The sequence below is a fragment of the Alternaria metachromatica genome, assembly GCF_023757995.1.
Source record: "Alternaria metachromatica strain BMP 0045 chromosome Unknown scaffold_5, whole genome shotgun sequence".
Lineage (NCBI taxonomy): Eukaryota > Fungi > Ascomycota > Dothideomycetes > Pleosporales > Pleosporaceae > Alternaria > Alternaria metachromatica.
Genome location: NW_026055496.1, coordinates 1,085,294 through 1,108,632, shown reverse-complemented (window position 1 = coordinate 1,108,632; position 23,339 = coordinate 1,085,294). Strand labels below are relative to the sequence as shown.

The following is a 23,339-nucleotide window of genomic DNA, read 5'->3' as shown; positions in this document are numbered from 1 at the left end:
CATGCCATTGGAGTGAGCACAAGATGCGAAAGAAGATGACAAGAGTTGAAGAAGTGGCGATGCGGGATGATGGTAGATGCGTGACACCACATCGGGAATAGTGCGCAGTCCATTACCCCCGAGCCGTCGCCCGAATGCACGAAGCCCGAAGCACCCCAACCCCGAAACCTCAGCACATGCTTCAATGCGCCCGATCCCGCGCCTTCAACCATAACGATTGCTTTCGTTCTATCCTATATATAACGATGATCAACCTCGCAACCATGACAAGATATCAAACACCGAGCTTATTAGGACAGCCCCCAAATTCCAGCTCAACTAAACAACATCATTGTCTACCATGGATATCTTGATCGTCGGCTCAGGCATCGCTGGCCCAGCCCTAGCCTACTGGCTCTCCCTCAACCCCAAGCACACCATCACCATCCTAGAAAAGGCCGCCTCCCTCCAGCCCCACGGCCAGAATGTCGACATCCAAGGTAGCGCCGTAACCTGCATCAAAAAGATGGGCCTACTGCCACAAGTCCAGCAATGCAACACCAAAGAACTCGGCACTCGATTCATCGACTCGCAAGGAACTCCCTTTGCCCCCTTCCCCATCAAAGAAGGCGGCTCAGCAAGTCCAACATCAGAATACGAAATCTTACGCGGCGACCTCGCAAAACTACTACACCAAGCAACAAATTCCCAGTCCAACGTAACCTACCTCTTCAACACAACAGTCGCGCAAATCCTCCAAAACGACTCTGCATGCGTCAAAGTCCTCCTTAGCGATGGCACAACACGCACCTATGACCTACTCATCGCAGCAGACGGTCAATGGTCCAAAACACGCAGTCTGGTCTTCCCAGCCCAGGACGTATCCATCGAACACAAAGGCATGTACGCCGCATACTTCACCACCCCCCGCCTCCCTTCCGACGCACCCTGGTGGGACATCTTCGTCGCAAAAGGTTCACGTACCGTTGCCACGCGACCAGATCCCCACGGTACAACCCGTGCGATGTTTACCTTCATGCCGTCAACTCCTGCCCAGGAACTCGCCTGGGAGAAAGCGGGTAGGGCTGGGAGGATGGCTCAGGAAAAGCTTGTTCGCGAGGGATTTGCAGATGCAGGGTGGGTTAGCAAGAGACTGCTTGATGCCATGGTTCAGGCGCCAGACTTCTACTTCCACGCTATCAATCAGGTCAAGATGAAACGGTGGAGTCGCGATCGTGTGATATGTCTGGGTGATGCCGCGTTTTGTCCTAGTCCTTGTACGGGTATGGGGACGTCGCTTGCGGTGCTGGGGGCGTATGTTTTGGCGGGTGAGCTGAGTTGTGTGGAGGACTTTTCTTCTTCTACGACGTTTGACGGTCTTACTGGAGCGCTTACCAGCTACGAGGACAAGTTTCGACCGTTTGTGGTGCAGAGTCAGGTCATGTCGCCTTTTGTACCGGGGTTCATGCATCCAGGTTCGGCTTGGAAAAGGACGGTCTTGCACGGCTTCGTGAGGCTGGTGTCGATGGTTCTGAGATGGGAGTGGGTCGGTCCGTGGCTTGGGGATACGGAGAGTAGGGATGATGGCTTCAAGCTACCTGAGTATGCGGCTTTTGAAAGGGTAGAAGAGAGAGCGCTGTGAGTTTCATGTAATCAGGCTTCTAGTGTACAAGTATGGGTATCTCAGTTATTAGAACCTCTAATGTAAAACTAACTAATGGAATGGAAAGGAAAGGAAAAATATGGGTGATGGACCAGTACTGAAAGACGACAATGACTAACAACGCCACGCTACATGTAATGTGATGCAAAGCCGCCATGTCTCTACACACCAACCACCCTAGGAGGCTCATTGGCCGGTGCCAAACCATCAGTCTTCTGCCTTACGGCAGCCCAATCGGTAAGATCGCTATCGACCCTCGTCTCATCGGAGCCATCTGCGGAAGGACGATCCGCAACATCCAATCCACCCTTCGTATCTACAGGTCCCAAGTTGTTAGCCTCGGTGATAGGGCTAGCAAGCTCAGGATCAGACTTGTTCTTTGCGTCATCACCTAGATGTGCTGAGCCAAGCGAGTTGGTATCATGCTCTTTCAACGCAGCATCGCCAGTCGCCAGATGTCTTGGAGGAAGCTGTAGCTCTTCTCTTTCGAGGTGTTCGCCATGCTCCAAAGTGGTGGTTGGAGCGGTGCTCATCCGGTGCATTCCTCCACCTCTTGCGTTACCGTCAACGCTTCTTCGCGCTTTTCCGGGGTCCATCACCTTGGATTGATCTTCTGGAAGACCTCCGCCGGGCTTGTCGTTGGGCGTATGGATATTTGGCCTTCCTTTGGACTGCGATCGCCTGGCATCCTTCTTGGCGACCTCAGTAGACTTGCGTCCAACTCGTTGGCCTTCTTTATGATCCCCTCGACCGGTGAGAGAGCCCACAATTCCGTTCTTGTGTTGTTTCTTCTCGTCGGCGATCGTTTTTTGTAGAGCCTTCCATCGGATGACCACATTCTCTTCTACGGATTCCTTCTTCTCGGAAGGTCGCTTGGCTCCATTTTGAGCTTCCTTGATAGCCGTAATGTGAGCTTTTGACTCCAACATCGTCAGCTCCTTCTGCCCCTCAGCAATGCGTGCACGGCGGAGGTAGTTTGTAGGCTGGTACCGCTTCATGTATTCTGCATCAAGCCCCTTCATCGTGTATGCCAAAGGGCCAAGAAGAGCCGCGATATCCTTGAGCACGAAGCCGCCAATACCGAAGCCCACGCCTCGGACTGCGCCTATAACACCGTTCTGTTTCGCGCCATTGTAGGGCTGAGTGACAAGGCCCGAAACGCCATCTCTTACGCCGTAAAGGAACTCGTCGCGACCGGCGCGCGTGCCTGAGTGGAAACCAGTGACTCGGGGTGGTCTGCGTACAGTCTCATCTCCGTAGAGACGGGGAGCGTTATGAAAGCCTTGAGTGATGGCAAGCGTCAAGTCCATAGGGAATCGAGCGATAGCGTGACCTGTCTTCCTGAACCCAAAGGCAGCTTCGCGACCGAGCTCCTCAGCCAGCTCTTCGTCTGGTTCCGTGATCTTCGAAATTGATGATTCGTTGCGATTTGCTTGTGGCCTGGATCCGTCTTGTTCACTCTTGTTGTGCGTCGTATCTTCGGCTGCATTTGCACTGTCGGCGTTTGCTTTGGCTAGTGTTGCCTTTTTGTGCTCGTGGCGTTGATGGTGCTTGCGCTTCTTTTCCTTAATCTGCTCCCGTTTCCTGATGCTTTTCCCCATCTCGACAGGCATGCCTCCTACACCGGCAGCCGCATCAGAGAATGACGACATCAGGCTGCCCCAGACACCAGTGATTGGCTCGCCTGGGCCACCAAAGTCGTTCCACTCGTAGTGTCGTATGAGTCGCAACTCGCTCCACTTGAGCTTCTTCTTCTCTACCAGGATCTCGGCAGCGAGTGCGGACAGCTTGACCTCAGTATTCTTGATCTTCCATACTGCCGCACGGTTGTCGAGGAAATCGCAACGCATGCTGCCTGCGCCGGTAAGGGGTAATGACCTGTGGAAGGAGCGCACGGCGTTGAGCGCTCCATCGCCTTCCTTCGCAATGCTGTCTGCGATCTTCTTCACGTTCTCTTTGGCTTCTTCAGTCAGACATTGCTTGATGCCCTCTGCTAGTCTTTCTGCGTTGAGTTTCTTGTAGGGTATACAATCGTGCGCTCCAGCTTTTGCCTTACTAACCATCGCACCCCAGAATGGCTGATCGCCAAAGAAGGGCACAATCATTGTCGGTATAGCGCACTTGAGGCCAATAGCGGTTGTACCAGCGCCGCCATGATGGATAACCGCACTGCACTTGGGAAACAACCAATCATGCGGTGTGTTCTCAAGCATGAAGACGTTTTCCGGGCAGTCTGCGTTGGAGCCAAAGCCACCCCAACCTTTCGAAACAAGGGCACGGCAGCCAACGGACTTGACAGCTTCGAAGATCAAACTAGTGAATTCGTCTGGGTCATCTACAACGATGGAGCCAAACCCAATGTAGATCGGGGGAGGCCCGTCGTCCAGGAACTTCTTCAACTCATCCGGTGGCGTAAATGAGGAAGCAAGATCCAGAAAGACGAAACCGGAAATGTCAATCTCTGGGCCCCAATCCTTTGGCTTTGGGATGAGACCGGGTGACCACATGTAGGTATAAGGTACCTTGAGCCGATAGAGTTGGCCTGGCGCCCATATTCTGCTTACTTCCTCAAGATGCAAGACCTGGGTACGGAATCGATTTATAAGGTCGCCGAGACCCTGCCACATCATCATCTCGACGAGCGGATACGACATGAAATTGCTGTAGGTGGCTTCGACGTTACTGGCCTTGATGTTCGCCAGTGGGTGAGGAAACTGGCTCGTAGGCGTGTAAGGGAAGCTATCGGGAGTTAGTACTGACTCGCAAGTCTGCATTTCAAGTACTTACGTGAACATCATGTGTAGCGGAATGCCGAGCTTCTCAGCAATATGAGTGGGTGCGAAACTTGGCGGATTTGAAATGATAGCGTCTGCAACGAAAGGTGCCTTATCACCCACTACTTGATATTAGTCATGTGTAACACGGATGCAACCGAGGAACTTACTCATTTTCACGTTCGTCTTATCCGTTTCGTCGTCGGTTGCGTTGATGCAGGCACGCCACATGCCCTGGAACATCTCGTACATCTGGCTCCTTCGCCTGCCTATCTCACCCTCCTTGATAGTGTCGATGTTCGGTATTAGTCCAGGATTCTTGACCATGAAGGCCATCAGCTCTGCCGGGTTGCCGCCAACAGAGAAAAACTCCAAGCCGGAGTCCTTTTCCACAAAGTCCTTGAAAGCCGGGTGTGTGGCCATGCGAACGCGATGTCCGTAGTCTTCTTTCAGAATCTTGCCTATCCGGATGAAGGGCTGAATATCTCCGCGCGAACCAATGATGATGATAACAATGTTGAGCTTGATTCTTCGTGAAGGATCATGTTCCATCTCGTCATCCTCAGGGCTAATCTTGGTAGCTCCGGCATCGTCGTAACTCGTAGGGCCTTGATTCTCGTCATTGCTATTCTTCTTGAAAGCTGTGCCCAGAGCCTTTGCGATGTATCCACTGCCATGGTTCTCCTCGAGTATACTAAGCTTCAGACGTCCGTCCGCCTTGGATACCCTGCCCTTTGTGTTGAAATGCTCGTTGGCGATCTTGAGACGAGAAAAGGGCCCCGATCGGCGTCCGCGAGGCTGGCGCGTTGCTTGTTTGGTGAGGTCGTCTGCATGGCCGAGGCTCTTGCGGGGGAGTTGCCTCTCATCGTCTGAGGAGTCTGAGGATTCGGATTCGGGGTCGAAGGTGATTGTTGCTGCTCTCTCGGGTGCGGCTGGTCTTGCCTCGCGGGGCTTCTGCATCCTTCCTAGCAAAGAGTGTCGCACAGAGGGCTTCGGCCGTTCCGTTGCCCATCTCTGCTGTGTGGGACGCGTCGTCGACGCGAAGTAGTCCTGATCATCGGGGGTAGACTCCGCGGTGTCTCGTGGGGCTTCGATGGGCTGGTCTGGCGACGATACGCCTGCTGGTTGAGCCATGTCTGCGGTCGAAGTGTTGTGGACGGGCGTGGGCGTGGTGGGCTCTTGGCCAGGGATATTCGGAAAGGTCGGCTCTTCGATGACCATACCGATGGGCGAGACGAGACCCTCGCGCTTGGGACTAGGCGTAGGGTTTGCCATAGTGAGCTGTGCGAAGAGGTTTGGCGTCTTGGTGGGTCGGAAGATCTGGGTCAGTGACGGTTCCGCGTTGCCGGTAGTGACGGCGCGATGATGGTGACAGCGCAGAAAGAGCGAAGTCTAAGCCTGAAGGGACGCGCGACACCCGGCTTCACCTGCATGCGCCAACAAAGCTTCTCGTATAGTCGCCTGGATCCGGACAACGGGCGCGCAAAAAAGTGAATAAACACACATGCGGATGGCGTGGGATGGTCGTAGCGGCCGATCAAGGCCACTCGGTGGACAGCAGCACCAGCAGGAACAGGCGGCATGACATCACGTCCAAACATTTGCAGTGTGGATCTAACGGAAGGCGCCAACGCGGGAGTTAACTTGGTCGGGTTAAATCGATGGTCTTGAAATTGTGCCTGGGCGTTCTTGGGCGACTCCTTTTTTGCCGAGGTTGCGCGACAGGGATTACAATCCCATGTCTTGAAACATGGCAATCTCACCGGCCAATGTGCGTACTTCTCGTACACCACTGGACACGAGATACTAACAAGAAACGTGGCACATCACAGACGTGGCGCCACTGCTGAGGTGGTATGGATAATTCGGCATGTTTTCAAGTGCGATGCATGGAGCCAATACAGCACAACGATCGTGACCCTATGATGCAGCCCTAGGCGTGTAGCGTCCCGACCTATCCGGGCTGCTCTGCATACTCTCCGAATGCGCTATGGTCGGCCTCTAGCAGCAGCCGGCTGTCGATCCGCAGATGCTTTTGGAAGAGTTCGAGCATATCTAGCTAGGTCGTTGCCGCTTCTAGTGCATGATGGTGACCGCGTTGTTGTAGGGTCAGATGATGCTTGTAACAACCGCCGCAGCAGGCCAGCGCATCAAGGTGCATTTTCCGCAGAAGGATGTGGTCATGGCAGCACGGGCAAGAAAAAGTCGATTATTTACGTGGAAGCTTTATTGGAAGACCCCGAGCTTCTAGCCCCATCGCAGTTCGCACCGTGCTCGAGGGAAGGGCCCTGCCAAGCTTCACGATGATGCGCATCATCGCCCGAACCCCAGACCATACAAGGATGCTTTGACAACGTCCTGTGCCCACCCAGCCCAGCCCCGTCCAGCCTGGACCATGTTCAAGATCTTGATGAAGGTGCGGTTCCACTGATCTTGGTCCTCCCAATCATCGGCATAAGGCTCGAAGATGGCCGTTTCGATACTGCCAGGCGCGCCGGGCGTAACCAGATCCCACTCGCCATTGTCCTTTTGACGCACATGCATCTTGGGTCCTATGACTAGCGCCCGACCAAGTATGCGAGAATCGGCTACGAAGCGCGTCCCTGCGTCAACGACATCTTCCACCTTGCCTACGCCGCCTCCCGCGAGTATGAAGCGCGCACTGGCGGGCACGATGGGTGTATCGATGAAGTATGGACAAAGTAGGTTCACGCGGATGCCTTGAAGGCCGCTTGTCACCCTCAAACTCCTGAAAAGACCAAGCACTGCGTGCTTTGCGGCACAGTATTGGGGTTGTATGGCAATGGGGCCGAGAGAGGCGATGGAGCCAAGCAGAAGGATATGGCGATCGCGTGGGGAGGTGGTGGAGGGCTTCGAGCTCAAGCTGCAGTCTCTGGAGCCGGGGTTCTTGGGCAGCCAGAAGCAGGCCAGGTGAGTGGTGTATAGCACACCAGTGAGGTTTACGTCCATGATCTTGAAGACGGGTGGGGGTGGTGCAGCCGCATCGAGGTTTGCAGGTTCTTGGAGCACGTCGCGACCTGCTATGCCTGCATTTGCGACGACCGTGTCGATACCGCCGTGCGGGCTCAGCTCGACTGCCTTCTTGAAGAGGTCGACCTGCGACTGCCAGTCCGTCACGTCGCAGTGCACGAAGTGGGCTTTGCCGCCGTTCTTGCTGTCTTTGTTGATATCACGACAGAGCGCGTCGCCTTTCTGAACACTGATGTCCCCCACGACGACTGTAGCGCCATCAGCTACCCATTTCCGCACGAAGCCCGCACCAAAGCCACTGGCTCCTCCCGTGATGAGTACGACTTTGCCCTTCACCCAAGCTGCATCGTAGGGAACGGTGATGTCGATGGGCGGAGACTGGAGGACATTCGGTTTCTGTGGTTTGTAGTCGTCCATTGCAGTGGTTCTTGCAGTGTGAGGATGATTGAACAAGTACTATGGGGTACTATGAGGGTGAGGCTGGGTATGGCTCTTATATCGTGAGGTACCCACCCGCATGTACGCCCGTGGAGGTGCAGCAGCTCTCACCTGGCGCACTAAGGAGAGCAGCCTCGGCTCGCGAGCGTCAGGTCGCCCATCCACCTAGTCGAGTGAGAGCCCGCCGCCATGATAGGCTGCCCCAGTGTTGAGCTTGGTGTAGTCTGCAACTAAGGGGAGAAGTACGACCGAGAAGTGCACACGCGAATGCGAGGTCGATCAGCCGTCAGACATGGTCGTGGTAAGATGACATGGGCGACGTCCTGAGTGTCCACACACGAGCTGGTGGGGGTTGTCAGGCTAGCGCTGCTGTGCCTGAACCCCTGCCGAAATTTCCAGTCGCAAGCATCCCCGCCTTGCAAACAAGTCATACATTCGCTGCTCCTCATCCACGTCCGCTCCTCTGGACCACCTGGGTACTAAAGGTCCGAAAGTATCACGACCAAGCTATTCCCGATTCGTTCCATCATGGCGGCCAAGCCTCCCGCCCTCGACGTGTCGGCCACGCACATCGTCGCGACGCTCTTCTACAAGGCCGACACGCCCAACTTCTTCCAACATGCCGATCTGTCACCCCGAAGTCCCGGCGACCCAATTCCCTCCGCCTCGCTCGAGTCGCTGAAGGACGGCGCCGTGCCCACCGAGAACCTCGCAGACTACCCCCTCGAACCGCCCACACCTGGGCCCAACGCTCGCGACAATCTCTACGGAAGCTACGTCAGCCAAAGCTGTCTCACCGAGTTCTTCGTCACCCTCACCAGCATCATAACTGGCTTGGAGCAAAACACCATAACGAGCAAAAGGCTCGAGGCAAGCAAGCTCTGTAGGGTAGTCGAAGTCACGTTCCCCTTGCCAAGCGCCTCGCCCGTCGCGCTTGAGACGCTGCGCAGGCATGAAGCCGTGTCGCGCTTCGAGCGCGAGTGGAACGTCGAGTGCGTCTTCCAGGCAGACACCATACACCGGCGCTACAAGAGGCTTGCCGTCTTCGACATGGACAGCACCCTCATACAACAAGAGGTCATTGACGAGATCGCTTCGCTGATAGGCGTTGAGAAGGAGGTATCTGCCATCACCGCTGCTGCCATGAACGGTGAGCTCGACTTTGAGGCTAGCCTACGCGCGCGATGCAAACTGCTCAAGGGCGTGCCAAGCAGTGTATTTGAGACGCTGAAGCCAAGGATAACCTTGAACGAGGGAGTCAAGGATCTCATCACTGCCCTGAAGCGATTGGGCTTTAAGACAGCAGTACTTAGCGGAGGTTTCACTCCCCTAACAGGATGGATGGGACAGCAACTTGGTCTTGACTACGCCTTTGCTAACCACCTGGTCGTTTCCGAAGACGGAGCCACACTCACAGGCGAACTGACCGGTGAGATCGTGCACGCTCAGAAGAAACGCCAACACGTCCTAGAAATTGCCGAGAAAGAGAATATACTCCTTGACCAGGTCATATGCGTTGGCGACGGCGCCAACGATCTTCCTATGATGGGCGTAGCCGGTCTGGGCGTCGCCTTCCACGCGAAGCCAAAGGTGCAGATGCAAGCTCCTGCTCGTCTCAACTCCAAAAGCATGCTGGATGTACTATATCTCTTCGGTATTTCAAAGGAAGAGCAGGAAACACTATTGCAATAGCACAATCACTCGCCGTCTAAAAGGTAACCTTCGAATACTGTCCCGCTCGCATCATGCATAATACCCCCGTTATTACGTGAACCAACTGGCTATCTCAATTCCTCGGTTGCGTTTCTGCGACAAGGCGCGTGTGGTCGTCTGTCACATGTCCGGGACTCAGGCACATCGCGTGGCGCAGCCTGCCCCTCCGTGTCTGCCTGCGACCCCAGCCACGGCGCCACAATATGCGATGCGATCATAGCCTCGCAGCATTATCATAATAAAGACGAAAGGCATGCACATAACCTCGTTCATGTATACTTTGGATCGTTTGCGCATCTTCTCTGCACGTCGCTACCAAGTATCGCGTATCGTACTCGCCTTTCTACGTTCCGAATCGCCAGTAATCAGCAAACGAAAGATGAAGCTACCTGATTTACCGACAGACATATATCGCCTTCTTCTTGATCAAGTGCGCCTCACCAGTGCAAAACACTTTGACTTACGTTAACATCTGTCTAGCTCTCACTGTCAGACCAGATCTCGCTCAGTCTTGTTTCGCGTACATGTCGCAATCAATGCGAGCCAATTATCTTCCGCACTATCACCTTGGGTGCTTGCAAAGAGCGAGGCTCAACTATGACTGCACGCATCACCAATGGCCTGGGATGGCCTTTTCGTACTATCACCTCGGGCAGATCCAAGAAAAGCGGACCCGGTTCCCCCACAAGCATCGTGAGCAGTCTAAAACGGGACGATGGTAGATTGGCGAAAACAGTGCGTCACTTGGTCATCCCATCTTATCCCGACACTAGCTATATCTCCCCCACGACGATTCTACACATCATGGAATGCATACAAAACCTTGCATCATTCAGTTGGAACGCCAACTACGCTATCCCCTTACGTGTTCTCGAGGCGCTGCACCGCGATCATCCTTCAGCTCAGTTAAAAGTCACGAACCACAACCGCAAGGACTTTGCTCTAGATGAAGCTCTCCTGTCATCACCTCAGCTTCACACACTCGGCATTACAGTCCGGTGCTTCCATAGGGGAGCAACACGTCGACAGGACGAAAATAGCGATCTCTCTAAGCTCAAGACACTACTCATGCGGGGTCGCAATCTCAAGATCCTACGGTTGCGTCTCAGCAAACAGCAACACTTTACCATGGCTGCGAGAAGTCAAGGCAACAGCTACACGGCTATGGCCGTTGGCGGATCTCATTTCCGATTCCAGGAAACGGATACGTTCCCCACGCTCGAAGAGCTGGTCATCTCCAGAGCTGATGACCTTGCGCATGCCTACGAGTTTAGCCCCAAGCACTGCAGCGATTGGGCCTACGCGATGGACTGGAGTGAGATGCGCATCTTGGACGTGGTATCCACTAATTCCGAACACCTACTACGAGAGATCGCTGGCCTAGTACCCAAGCTACACACGCTGAGTTTGAACCCGTCATCTATCGACTACGCTACTCTCCAAAGTTTCCTGGGAACTGTGCCACTGTTGTCAGATCTGAAGCTGGTTGCTGGAAGCACGTCGAACGTGTATGTTGGTAGCTTTGACAAAGCAGTCACGAGGGTTTGTGAAGCCATTGGACCCCAACTCCGCTCTCTTCAAATCGAATCTAGATCTGGTATGATCATGCCGTGGCAGGATCAGAGGATTCAGGAGGTGCTGGAGTTATGTCCGCAGCTGAGGTACTTCGAGAGTGTCATCGAGGGGCTGGGTTCGACCGGTAAATGGGATGGAGATGTTGTTGGCAAGTCGGCTTCGTACAAGCGTGCATTGATGTCATCGACTAGCACTAGGGAATCAGGTATGTAACACATTCCTCCTCTCGAATGACGGGAGACGATACATTGCTAACTTAGTTGTGTAGTTGATCCCTACGCGTCATGCTGTGGCACGGGTATAAATGTACCACCTGAATGCGTCCCTCGGTACACAGCTCTGCCCCCAACATAGCGGACATCCAAACCACACGCTTTGTCCATCTCCTACATAATCCATCGCGCTTTGCAAATTCCTAGTCTTTTCCAAACACCTTGGCCAGACCTTCTTCCAACTCATGCTCACACGTGCATGGCGGTGCTGATATCTGATGCTCTGTGACCCGAGCCGGCTGAGTTTGAGACAGTCCAACGTTTCTGCAGCCCTCGCAATACACCCGTACTACAACCTCTTTAGCCTGCATTCGATGCTCACAATGCCGCAAAGCGTCAAGCACAGCGTCTTTGAAGTCATGAATGCATCGGAAGGTAGGCGGCGATGGTTTTCCACGTGACAAGTAATACCTCACAAGGTCTGTGGGATCGGTACGAATGTTGAGGCTCAGATTGAATGTGCTCAGATTGGGGAAACGCGTCTGCCAGTTAGTGGAGCGTCGAGCTGCTTGTAGGACAGCACCTTCACGCATGGCATCTCGGCCTGGTGTCATCTGAGTGGACGCAACAAGAACTCTCCAAGCTGTATCCATATCGAGGTTTTGGTCATTGGGCCGCGATGTATAGAGATTGAAAGTGACTTCGAATCTCCGGATCCACTTACACGCATCAAGTGGCGGGAATTTAGGAAAGAACGGCGAGAAAAAAGGAACTGTGGTGACGAACTTGTTGCTTTTGTAGTCTGCCTCTGTCAGTTGTTGATTTAGATGTGCAGAGCCTACTTGGCCAGAACCCCTATTTCACTCACAGCTTTCACGGGCGAGCGCGGCCAGCTCTATGTTGCCACAGCGCAAAACTGGTATCAACAAGCTCATCGCTTGATAACTGGTGTCCTTGTCGATAGGCTCGGGAAAGGTAAGGGCGTGACTGAGGACTTCTAGTTGAAGTTCAGTAGGTAAGTCTGACCATGAATGGAAAGACGCTGTCTCCTGGGGTGCGGTAGCGGTCGCCATACATGTGACGGTGGTGAGTAGTTTCAAGGCGAGAAAGTCATCGTGAACCTGGGTGAATGGATATACGTTTGTTAATCTCAAGAGCATTTGCTATTCGCAAACACCTTCGAGTGGTCTGGAAGCGAGTCGTATCGCGACAAGGATCGTGTGGCGCGCGTGCAAATCCCATGTAACAAGTGATGTGAGGTTGCTTTCACCTCCACCTACAATGCGGCTCACTACTACCAGCTTGGCCAGCGACTATGTAAAAACACCCTCCATGTAACCGTATAGACCATGTCATCCATCAGCATATCAATCGTTCCTTTCCCAACTCACCAAGCTTACCTCCACCGATTCTACTCCACAACAACAATGCCCGATCAAGTAATTACAACCACGGGTTCCGCAAACTCACTAGTGCAGGCCGATTCGGAAGACTCAATCTTCTTCCAATACTGGCATAAGCTTCCAGCAGAGCTAAGAATAATAGTTCTGGAGCAGCACCTAACCTTCCCAACTCCAATCACCTACACAAAACACTGGGCCCTAATGAAGCTACGCCTCCTTCCCCTACTCCGTACAGATTTCGCGACCATAGCAAAAGCAGCATATTACAATAACAACGTCTTCCAGGTCACAGACTATACGCTACATTACGGACATCGACCATCGCTACGTGTCGGGAGCGAAATCCGCCACTTGGAATTCCGGTTTCAGTCAGTTTCTCGTAATGATTACGGAGGCTTAGGTCTCCTCTGGCAGCCGGCAAACCAGATACCAAGGAGTTGGCAGCAGAACATCCCCAAGCTGAAGACTTTGCGCATCGTCCTTGATGCGCGTGGGTATTGGCGTACCACAATGGATGGATCCCGAATCTGGGTGGACGCACGGATTAACGGGGAGATGCTGGTATGGTGGGAGAGGATTCTGACGGAGAACGTGCTGAGTCTTACGCCTGAAGATATCACCTTTGAGATCGAGGCGGATGGATGCCCGGTCGACAGACCTGAAGATGTGCATCATGACGAAAGCAGCTGCACTTGTAAAGAGGATCTGGAAACGGATATTAAAGGGTTAATGGTAAAGAAGTGAGATGGCGACAGGGGGAAGAAGACGATCTAATGGCCTGGATTTCATGTACTCCCATACTTCTAGCTCTTAATGATAGCCCTGAAACGACTGCTGTGATGACGATGTTGATACGTGACTGATGTAGGTGATTGCTGCCCAGGAGTTGCCGGAGTGGTAAGCGATTTTGGAAGATGCTCTTTTCGGGATATTCGCTGTTTCTTGGCCTCCGATATCATGGCCATAGGAGGGCAGAGGAGCGATTGCTTGGGTGATGTTGGGTGCTCCAACGAATATCACCGGATTGCCGAGCTCTAGTGCGGATGAGTCAGCAGCAAGCCCGCACGCGTCATGTCGCGTCGCGTCGCGTCGCGTCACTTCCAAGGTTCGTTCATGACGAACACCTGCGTCATCAGCATGTTTTGGTGGATCTCGCAATGACACCTAGAAGCTGACAAGACATCACATTGAAATATATGTATCTATGTAATCACGCAATTCACTTCACTGACCAGCGCGAGGCCAAGCCCCGGTCTGAGTCAAGCCGCATTCCCATCTTCGCTGTGGCAGTCTACTCCTTCACTTCCTCCTTGACGAACTTACTCTTTCCCGCAACCTTGACAGCCAACAGCCAGATACTAATATCGCTCATGATATCCACAGTACCAACGTCCGCTCCGATAGCCTTCGAAAACCAGTTCCGCATCTCCACCGCGACCAACGAGTCCACGCCGTACCGATAGATCGCCTTCTGAGGATCGATGTCGTCCTTGCTGACAACCAAGAGACTGGAAAGCTGGTTCTGGATCGCGTCGACAACGATATCGGTGGCTTGAGCGAGGTTCGTGGCCTCTGAGAGCTTGTACGAAGGGCGATTCTTGGCTTCGGCGGTCGCGGTGTCGGAAGAGAAGCGCGAAGGGAGCGTGTCGAGATAGTGGTACAACGGCCGCGTACTACCGAGAGGTGCCACGATACCCATGGCACGGAGATCAGCCGGCAGGGTCAAGGGTGTGATGATCTGGGACCCGACGGTGCTTGCATCGACGCGTTCGGGGTCACAGCAGAAGCGTAGCAGCTTGTAGATGTCGCTCATGGGCACCTCCTCCAGCATACCCCGCACGCGGAGCAAAGCTTGTACTTGCTCGTTCTGAGCGACGTAGCCAACACCGGTGACCATGCTCAGAGCGAGGGTGTGAGCACGCTGGCCGTGACGCATACGATGGGCCGCTAGTTCGTCCTGGTATGTGTTGCCAACGGTGTAATTTGATTGACCGAACGAGCCCATGATACCGGTGGAAGATGACAACATGACGAAGAAGTCGAGATCGGCAGGTAGAAGCTGGTGTAGGTTCCAGGAGCCGTCTACCTTGGGCCGGAGTGACTCGTGCCACTTCTCGCTCGGCATCTTTGCGAAGGAAGAGTCGCGCATCACCATTGCTGCTTGGACACATCCTTTGATTTGCGGAAGAGCTTGGAAGGACGCAAGGGTCTCCTTAAGCTGGTCATAGTCGGCGACGTCGCATACTGGAGCATACACTGCGGCGCCTTGTGCCATCAGTCCTTGCATGAAGTAATCGCGCTCAGATCCAGTACCCTCGACTGCTGATCGTGACGGCAAGATTAGATGCTTGGCTCCATTGTGTACCATCCACGTAGCAATGCTCTGGCCGATACCGCCGAATGCGCCAGCGACAAGATAGCTGGCATCCGAGGGGAATAAGGGCTTGTCAGAATCTGGCGAAAGTTCCACCTCAACAACGTCGTCGCCGTCCATCTCGATGACTACTTTTCCAAACCTCTCTCCATCTTTGAGCGACTGGAAAGCCTCCTGAACCCTGCTCTGCTTGAACACGGTCGGAGGGAGAGACATGGTGATCTTACCACCTTCCATCAGTGATAGCACATCTGTGAAGATGCCAGCAAACAAATGGCTCTGCGCTAGGTCCTGGAAGTTGACGCTGATGAAAGTGATGTTCTTCGTTGTAGGAGGTACCACAATCTCGTTTGAGCCATTCGCGGTCGAGTTGAAGACGTCCTTTTCTCCAACGCCAACAAAGCGTCCGAACGAAGCGATACAAGGCCAAGAATCTTGCAAGAGTTCTTCAGAGCCCATCACAACATCAACACCTCGTCCTCCTGTCAAACGGAGGATACCATGCTGGAAGTCGAGATTGCCAGTGAGGAACACGTTCGACGTCGGAACGTTGAAGTTCTTCTCCAGGAAAGCCGCTTCTTCAGGTGTGCCTACAGTCGCAAAGACTTTCGTATATCCGTGGAGAACGGCGATTTGGATGATCGCTCGGCCGAGTGCGCTGGCAGCCTCGTGGATCAAGATGGACTCGCCACCCTGTATACCGACACACTGCTTCAAGCCGTAGTAGGCCGTACAGAATGCCACTGGATAAACAGCAGCATCGCAGAAGCTCATACCGTTCGGCATCTTGTGCAGTTGTGAGAACTTGCAGCGGGCAATTTGCGCAATGCCATCTCGTGTGACACCGAAAACGCGATCACCAATCTGGAAGCCCCCATCGTGTGATGAACCAGTGCGTACCACGACTCCAGCGATCTCGCTTCCGAAGGTCTCATCATGGACCTGGCCAAGTGCTACCGAGACGTCCCGCATATTGAGTCCAACAGCCTTGATTTCAACGACAACATCATCCGGCTCAAGCTCTCCAATGTTTTCGGAAGCCTGCTCGTAATGCAGTGTACTTAGGATGCCTGCCGCGCCGATGGTCAACTTTGGGCTGTCAAGCTCGCTCCAAGGTTTGGTGACAGTAACTAAAGTATCTTCGGTAGGCAGTGCTTGAGCAGTGAGTTCCGGGTCGTCGACCACACGTGGAATGCAGAGCTGGCCGTCAATTTCGCAGTACTCGTCCTCCGGGTCGGGTTGTGGATCTAACAGTGTCTTGGTAATCGTCGTAATATTGGCAGCGGCTACGTCAAGTCCGTTATCCGAATTGAGGCTGATGCTTACGAGCCGATAGTCTTCAGATTCCGTCGCTAGCGTGCGCACAAGTCCTGAAACTAGGCCTTCGGTAGGGCTCTGGTCAAGAGCCCGATGCTGGAACGTGACCCACAACAGGGCATTGACTTTCGATACCAAGGTCTTGATCTTCTCGAGTTCTTCCTCTTGCATGTGTCGAAGTAAATTGCCGTCCAAACCAGGAAGAAACACGCAGGTAGCCTTCTCAAGGTCATGTTCTGGTACAGAGCTCCATGCTACCAAGGCAACACCAAGCTCGTCTTGCGCTGACATTGTTCGGCGAAGATTCTGCATCAAGTCCACCTGTGATGAATCCGCTTCATCGTAGATGATGTGAATGCAGGATTTAGAAGAGGCTGATGAAGTAGACGAAGTTGTAGGGTGATCGAAGTTAGCTGGCTTCCAGTCGATGCGGTATAGGCTGCGCGGCACGTCCTTCTTCTCTGTGGATGGGTCGCTGCGACCAATAGTCGTAGTCTCTAGATCGCCGTAGAAGCAGAGTTCTCGCGTATCGGCAAATGCTGCAGTGACGGAGAAGAGCTTGTTGCGAAATCCACGTCCTGAGACCTTCGCATGTACCCTAACATCTTGCGCATCGCAAGATTCGCGCAGCAAGTTTGCAGAAAACCAAGCCTTGCTGAAACCAGTCGGTACAGTGGTGGCTGAAGAGTCCTTGGCGTAGATAGAATACGCTGGAAATGTCATCTGAAGTATGGTGTCCAGTGCAGCGGGATGAATGAGGTGCGCATCACTGTAGTCAAACTTTGCGTGCGTCTGCCAGTCTCGAAGCCCAATTGTGCCAGCCGCCTGATTGTTTCGATCCCACTTGACATTGCGCATGCCCCGGAAAGTTGGGCCATAGGCGAGGCCGGCCTCATCGAATGCACCGTAGATGTCAGCGCTGTTGATATCGATGCGGCATTCGTCCAAGGCCGAAAGAAAGGAGAGCTTCTTCTCATGCAGTGCTTTTGCATATTCACTGTATTCTCCTAGGTTCTCATGTTGTTCGTCGTATTCGATCGAAACAGCTCCAGCACAGCAAAGGTGCCATCCGCCGTCCTCGTAGACGAAGAGGGAGAACTGGTGCCACATGCAACCAGGCTGCACGTCACGTGATTCTAGCAATCCAGGTCGGAGTGTTAGCTGTATTTCCGTACCGCGGGGATCAGCCGAAAGTGTCATAGCCTTCGTAAATTTGACTTCTTCGAGCTTGTAACCCGATGCGCTCTCAGCTCGCTGACCATAGTACTGGCGCATAGCTTCAATGACCATAGCAAGCATGCCCGCCGCAGGCATGAGGCAAAGACCATTGATTTGATGATCTTTGAGATATGGTGACTGATCCAAGAGAATGCGGTTCGTCCAGCGTGCTTCAAGTTCGTTCCAGTCAGGGGTGCGCGAGCCAAGAAGCTCGTGATGAACGAACTGTGTCTGACGATATTGAATGCTCGTCCTGCCTTCAAGCCAGTACTTCTTCTTATCTTCGAATTGATAACGTGGAAGTGACGGCAGGAAGTTGGGGCTGTGCCTGCTGTCCATATTCACTGCAGCTATGTCGACAGTGCTACCCATGGTGTTGAGCTTTCCTGCACATTCCATAGCGGTAATGTCGGCGGCCCGATCCCGACGCAAGACAGAGCTGTAATCGGTTGTAATGTCCCTTCCATATTGTTTGAGAATATCGCCTAGCGGCGAGCGCAGAACGGAATGCGGACCGATCTCGAGGAAGAGATAGCTTGAGGCATCTTGCAGTGCACATACACCCTGTAGTGCAGCGGCGAATTGTACTGACCCAGTGAGATTCCGCTGCCAATAGCTGGAGGATCGCAGCTCATCTAGACATTGGAGATCTTGCCCAGTGACGCTCGAGACAAACGATGGCGGGCTCTCTAGCGGCTCTCCAACTTCAATGTTCCGGAGTAGCTTCCCATAGATGTCGGCGACTGAATTCATGTGGTGTGGCGAGTGATACGCAACGTTGACCTTGAGAACATGTACTTCGATCTGCGCTTCTTTGAGAGCTGCAGCCAGCTGATGAACGATAGCATGTGAACCGGAAAGTGTGAAGCTGGTCGCGCTGTTGTAGCAGGCAATAGCAATTGGATCATCGGGATTGTCGGCATTCATCTTGTCCATCACATGTTTCCAAGCATCGAGAGGAGCTTGAACTGCGATCATGGCGCCATGAGATGGTTTGAGAGTTTGGGTAATTGTAACGGCCAGCCCTCGGAAATAAGCTACCATCCAGGCAGACTCTCGTGAGATCGCACGGCTAGCATAGGCCGCGGCGATCTCGCCCGAAGAGTGACCTACCGAGATGGAAGCGTGAACATTCCACGAGGTCAGCAGGTTGAGAATAGCCACCTGTAGCGCGGTGCAAATAGGCTGACTGAGCTCCGGCTGATGGATGACGGATTCTTCTTTCGACTTGTGGTATAGTTCGTCGATGAGGGACCAGGAACTACCGAGTGACTTGAAGTATCGATCGGTTTCAAGCATAGCGCTTCGAAAGGTTTCGTACGCCAAGAGCTCGCGACCCATTCCATGCCACTGCGCACCTTGACCAGTGAAGACGAAACACAGTTTTACTTGTTGTTTGACTCGTGTCGGAGCAGGAAAGGTGAGTTGCGACCGCAAATCTGGTGACGCGACGCAGGCTGTCTTCCACGGGAATGGTGTTCGCTTCTCAGCCAACGTGTATGCAAGATCACTGAGAAGTTGAGTACGGTCTTCGTTCGCGTGGTTGCTCATCCATGTCTCAAGGGCGGAGACAGATCGCTGAGCTGCACGCTCATCGAACGCAGATAGTATCAACAGTTTCGGGACATTTCCACCGACCTCTCCAAGGAGCATGCTGGGGTCGTCCGTGGTGGTGAATGGGGTGAGATCAGCCAGAGGCTCCGATGATACATTAGTGCCCGTGCTACGATCGTCGTCATCTCCCTCTTTCTCCATGGTACCGGAAATATCCGATTGACACGCAGATTGGCTGTCCTGGATGAGTTCAGTGCAGTGTCGGCCGTTCAGTCCCCGGCTGCTAAGAAAGCTCAGCGCATCGTCTATAACGACGTGAGCGTTGGTGCCTCCGTAGCCGAAAGAGTTCACGCTCGCGCGTCGGACGCCGCTTGTAGGCCAGGCTACCGGTACGCGTGGGAACTTGAGGTTAGGGCCAGCCGCTGCGACAGCAGGGTTGATACGCTCGGGGTAAACGTTTGGTGGGATGATGCCCTTCTCAAGTACAAGAAGCGACTTGATGACGCCCGCGATACCGCTGGCGCCCTCGGGATGTCCCATGTTGCCTTTGAGCGCACCGACGAAGATGGGGTCTTCAGGCGTTCGGGAGGAGAAGACGTTGTTGATAGCCGCAGCTTCACAAGGATCTCCCACGGGTGTACCGGTACCATGCGCCTCGAAATAGCGAGTGTCACCGAGATCAAGACCTGCGCGCGCATACGTCTCGCGAATGAGGCGCTCTTGAGCGGATTGGCTGGGCGACGTGATGCTTGGGGTATTACCATCCTGGCCACATCCGGTTGATCGTATGACGCCGCGGATGGTGTCTCCATCTGCAATGGCCTTGTCCAGACGCTTGAGAATGAGTACACCGAAGCCTTCACCGCGGGCGTAACCTGATGCGCGCTCATCGAACGAGTAGCAAACACTATCTTTTGACATCATGTTCAAACTGCTCAAGAGAGCGGTTGAGTCTGGAAGTAGGCATAAGTTGTTACCGCCAACGAGTGACTATAATTGTGTGTTAGTTATGTTGTCACGTCAAACCTAGGAAAAGGCTGAACAGGTTTGCAGCCTACATCAACATGAAAACATGCAATGTATACGACCTCAAGTCGACGTAGGCTCCAGACCTATTCAAGAAGTGACTTACCATGTCTACACTTCCAGCCAACAATTCTTGGCACGCCAAGTGGAGCGCAACGAGGCCACCTGAACAAGCTGTATCGACGGTCATACTGGGCCCGCTGAAGTCATAGAACCAGCTCAGACGATTGGCAAGCATGGCCAAACCGCTGGATCCTACCTAAAGATGGGTGCAAAGTCAGTGTTTGTCTCACAAGCAGTTCGTACATCGATGGGCAATTACTTACAATACGGTAGTCTCCTGGCATCTGGGCATCTCGCTGAGAGATCTGGCTGTACTCTTGAAGTAAACAGCCCACGTGAACAGATGTCCTAGTGCCTATGGCTGCCTGCATAGGGATACCGGCTGCGTGTAGACGTCAGTGCGGGTAGAGTTAGTTTTTGAGATATGACGTACCGTTCTCGAGAGCATGATAACTTGTCTCAAGCAACAGGCGTTGCTGAGGGTCCATGCACTCCGCTTCCGCGGGTTGAATAGAGAAGAACGGAGCATCAAAGCGAGCGGGGTCGTCTGCGAGGAAGTGACCGCCTCTGTTCTTTACAGTACCAGGACGGTGACCATGCTCCTTGTAGAAACCATCGATGTTCCAGCGATTCTTAGGAATCTCGGTCATAGTCGATCGGCGTTCCATGAGTAGCTTCCACAAGCTCTGAGCATCGGTAATGTCCTGTGGAAACTTGAAGCCAAAGCCTACAATGGCAATTGGCTCTACGCCAGAGGGTTGGCTCGAGGAAGCCATGGTTGGCTGCTCAGTATCGGTGGAGGTGTTCATATCGTGAGGTGTGGTCGATTGAGGTGTTGAGAAAGTAGGGATAAACGGGGAGTCGCTGGTGTTGGCAAGTGCGACTTTAAGGTACCGGTTAAGAGGTTAGGCACTGCAGTGAGTTATAGTGAGGTGTTGGGGAATGCGGGGCGGCAACTTCACTGTACAGGTGAGTGAGCGACTGCCTGAGCAAGTTAATAAAGCGTCTGCTGAGGCAATTGCGTGCTGCAAGTGCCTGCCTGATCTTGAGACCGCGCCAGGCGGGCGATATGCAAACGCGCTCGCTCACCCCTAGAGTTCAACTGGAAGGTGCAATACATCATGGCTTCCCAACCAGTAGTGAGTGCGTTCGGTTTCTAGAGATTGTACTGTGCATGTGGGGGCGCCCTTTCCCAGGCCGCTCCGCATTACCAGGCTACCGGCGCCATGAAAGAAAAGACTTCCCGCAAACAGTAGTGATTTGATACTCCAGACTGAGGAACCCACGCTCGAGAGTCGAAAGAGGAAGACCTAGGCGTAGTCTGCCATATGAGGCTAGACTGATGTAGACGGCACCTGGGTGTCTGACCCGCGCCCGGGCGTATGTCTCGAACCTCACGAACATCCGGGCGCGTACATTGTAATACGGTGACTGAGTTCTTTCGTCTCTTCTCAAGTGACGACGACTACCCATCGCAATAAGGGATATGTTCTTGAACCCCGTCTGAGCCAGATTAAACTGCAAGATCGGAGTGAGGTGTAAGCTGCCCTCGCATGATCGACCGTGTAACAGAACGGCAAGCCGGTGGCTACGGGTAGCCGTTCCCATGGCTATGCAGTAACGGCACGCGCCGTGATCGATTGTGGTGATACGAAGTAGATTTGCACGACTTGGCGCACTCGCTAACGCCACCAGGGGCAATGATAGGCTCCTCGGTGATCGAAATCCTGCATTTTCAAGTACATAGCAGCAATTCCGTTACACAGAGATGTCACAGAGCGTATACTTTGCATGCCGACTTACTTAGGCTGACGCACTGTTTAGCCACGTAGACTTCTTGATTAGCGTACCTCGTGCCGACCGACCGTTCAGTCGTCTCGTATATGCCAACAGCAGGTTGCCCTAATCTATTCGTAGGTTGGGTAGCCGGCTGCTCGTATAATATGACTAGGCTCCGGTACGCCTGACTTGGCTCTTGACGCCATTTGACTGTCTCGTCGCATAGGCTGACAAATGGCCGAAGAGCCTCCGAGGTATCCACACTCCGTCAGCAGTAGAACTCAGGCCGCAACCTCTGAAGCGCCTCTCAGCGATGTTGCAGAAACATCTCGAGTTCATTCGCTCTCTTTGGCAAAGCGTTAAGTTGCTGAATGCTCGAAACGACGAGGGTGATGCTATGCAGTATAGTGCCAAGACCAGACAGTGCATGTCAGAGCATGCGTCCATGAAGGGAATAAGGCAACAGCTCACCAGCCCAGAAGGCCGTGAATCATCATCATGTATGCTCATTGACCGTTTTGGAGAGGTGCTCGATGCTTCTGCTCATCAAGCCATTTGCAAAAGTCGTCATGACATTCGTCCCTCGCAATGTTTAGTACTGCATCATCCGGGGTGTTGAGGTACAGTGTAAGGAAACGGATGGGAACTTGACGACAGGCGATGTTCTTGTCGGGCAACTTTCTGGGGGCGTGGGTTTCGGATGGTATGATCATATAGATGGAGCAATGAAACCCTTTCCTTGTACCTGAGCTCTCAAAAGACGTCGTGTGATAAGCAGCCCTGCCATGACGCTATACATATGATGCATGAAAGCTGCCGTGCCGTCGGACGGACAGGATCCAATATTATGGAGTGCTTATTTCGATCGTTGTCCTGTAGGTCGGAGACATGGACGTCATTGATCTGACAAAGACTGGCTAATGTATCCTCAGTTGGCAGGTGCTCATCCTTTTGGAGACGAAACATAGCTCCCAGCAGGCAGCACGATTATTCCTTTCATGGTTTCGAGGTAACTGTAGGAGAGTCTGGCGTGCTACTCGCGCGAGTCAAGGTTCTTTGTTGCGTTTATAGCAACAACAAGGGTTGGTCAGGTGCGCTAGCCAATCAACGTAACTGAAGGAGCTACCTTTATTCGCAAGTCGATTTGAGCGGTATTTCCCATTTTGCCATCAGCCGCGACAGCCTTGACCAATCTTGAGTGTTGACGCCCAGGCTGTCGTGTAAACGTGACTGAGGAAGCGAACCTTGGAAGTCTGGACA

The 23,339-nt window shown here is 53.4% G+C and overlaps 6 protein-coding genes across 6 annotated transcripts; 3 read left to right on the top strand and 3 right to left on the bottom strand.

Annotated features, from left to right (window-relative positions):
- Window positions 1-340: 340 nt before the first annotated feature.
- Window positions 341-1,557, top strand: J4E83_003317 (uncharacterized protein; the record flags this gene model as incomplete). The annotated part of the gene is made up of 2 exons (XM_049330254.1): window positions 341-1,200; window positions 1,455-1,557. 2 exons carry the CDS (start codon window positions 341-343, stop codon window positions 1,555-1,557), a joined length of 963 nt encoding a protein of 320 aa, XP_049190750.1.
- A 246-nt stretch (window positions 1,558-1,803) lies between these two features.
- On the bottom strand, window positions 1,804-5,849 carry J4E83_003316 (uncharacterized protein; the record flags this gene model as incomplete). The annotated part of the gene is made up of 4 exons (XM_049330253.1): window positions 1,804-4,381; window positions 4,430-4,538; window positions 4,587-5,736; window positions 5,844-5,849. 4 exons carry the CDS (start codon window positions 5,847-5,849, stop codon window positions 1,804-1,806), a joined length of 3,843 nt encoding a protein of 1,280 aa, XP_049190749.1.
- An 880-nt stretch (window positions 5,850-6,729) lies between these two features.
- J4E83_003315 (uncharacterized protein) lies at window positions 6,730-7,824 on the bottom strand (the record flags this gene model as incomplete). The annotated part of the gene is made up of 1 exon (XM_049330252.1): window positions 6,730-7,824. One exon carries the CDS (start codon window positions 7,822-7,824, stop codon window positions 6,730-6,732), a length of 1,095 nt encoding a protein of 364 aa, XP_049190748.1.
- A 549-nt stretch (window positions 7,825-8,373) lies between these two features.
- J4E83_003314 (uncharacterized protein) lies at window positions 8,374-9,537 on the top strand (the record flags this gene model as incomplete). Its single annotated transcript, XM_049330251.1, has 1 exon — window positions 8,374-9,537. The coding sequence occupies one exon, from the start codon at window positions 8,374-8,376 to the stop codon at window positions 9,535-9,537; it is 1,164 nt and encodes a 387-aa protein (XP_049190747.1).
- An 825-nt stretch (window positions 9,538-10,362) lies between these two features.
- Window positions 10,363-11,346, top strand: J4E83_003313 (uncharacterized protein; the record flags this gene model as incomplete). The annotated part of the gene is made up of 1 exon (XM_049330250.1): window positions 10,363-11,346. The coding sequence occupies one exon, from the start codon at window positions 10,363-10,365 to the stop codon at window positions 11,344-11,346; it is 984 nt and encodes a 327-aa protein (XP_049190746.1).
- A 2,693-nt stretch (window positions 11,347-14,039) lies between these two features.
- Window positions 14,040-21,109, bottom strand: J4E83_003312 (putative PKS-like protein biosynthetic cluster; the record flags this gene model as incomplete). Its single annotated transcript, XM_049330249.1, has 4 exons — window positions 14,040-20,201; window positions 20,344-20,496; window positions 20,564-20,616; window positions 20,734-21,109. 4 exons carry the CDS (start codon window positions 21,107-21,109, stop codon window positions 14,040-14,042), a joined length of 6,744 nt encoding a protein of 2,247 aa, XP_049190745.1.
- Window positions 21,110-23,339: the final 2,230 nt, after the last annotated feature.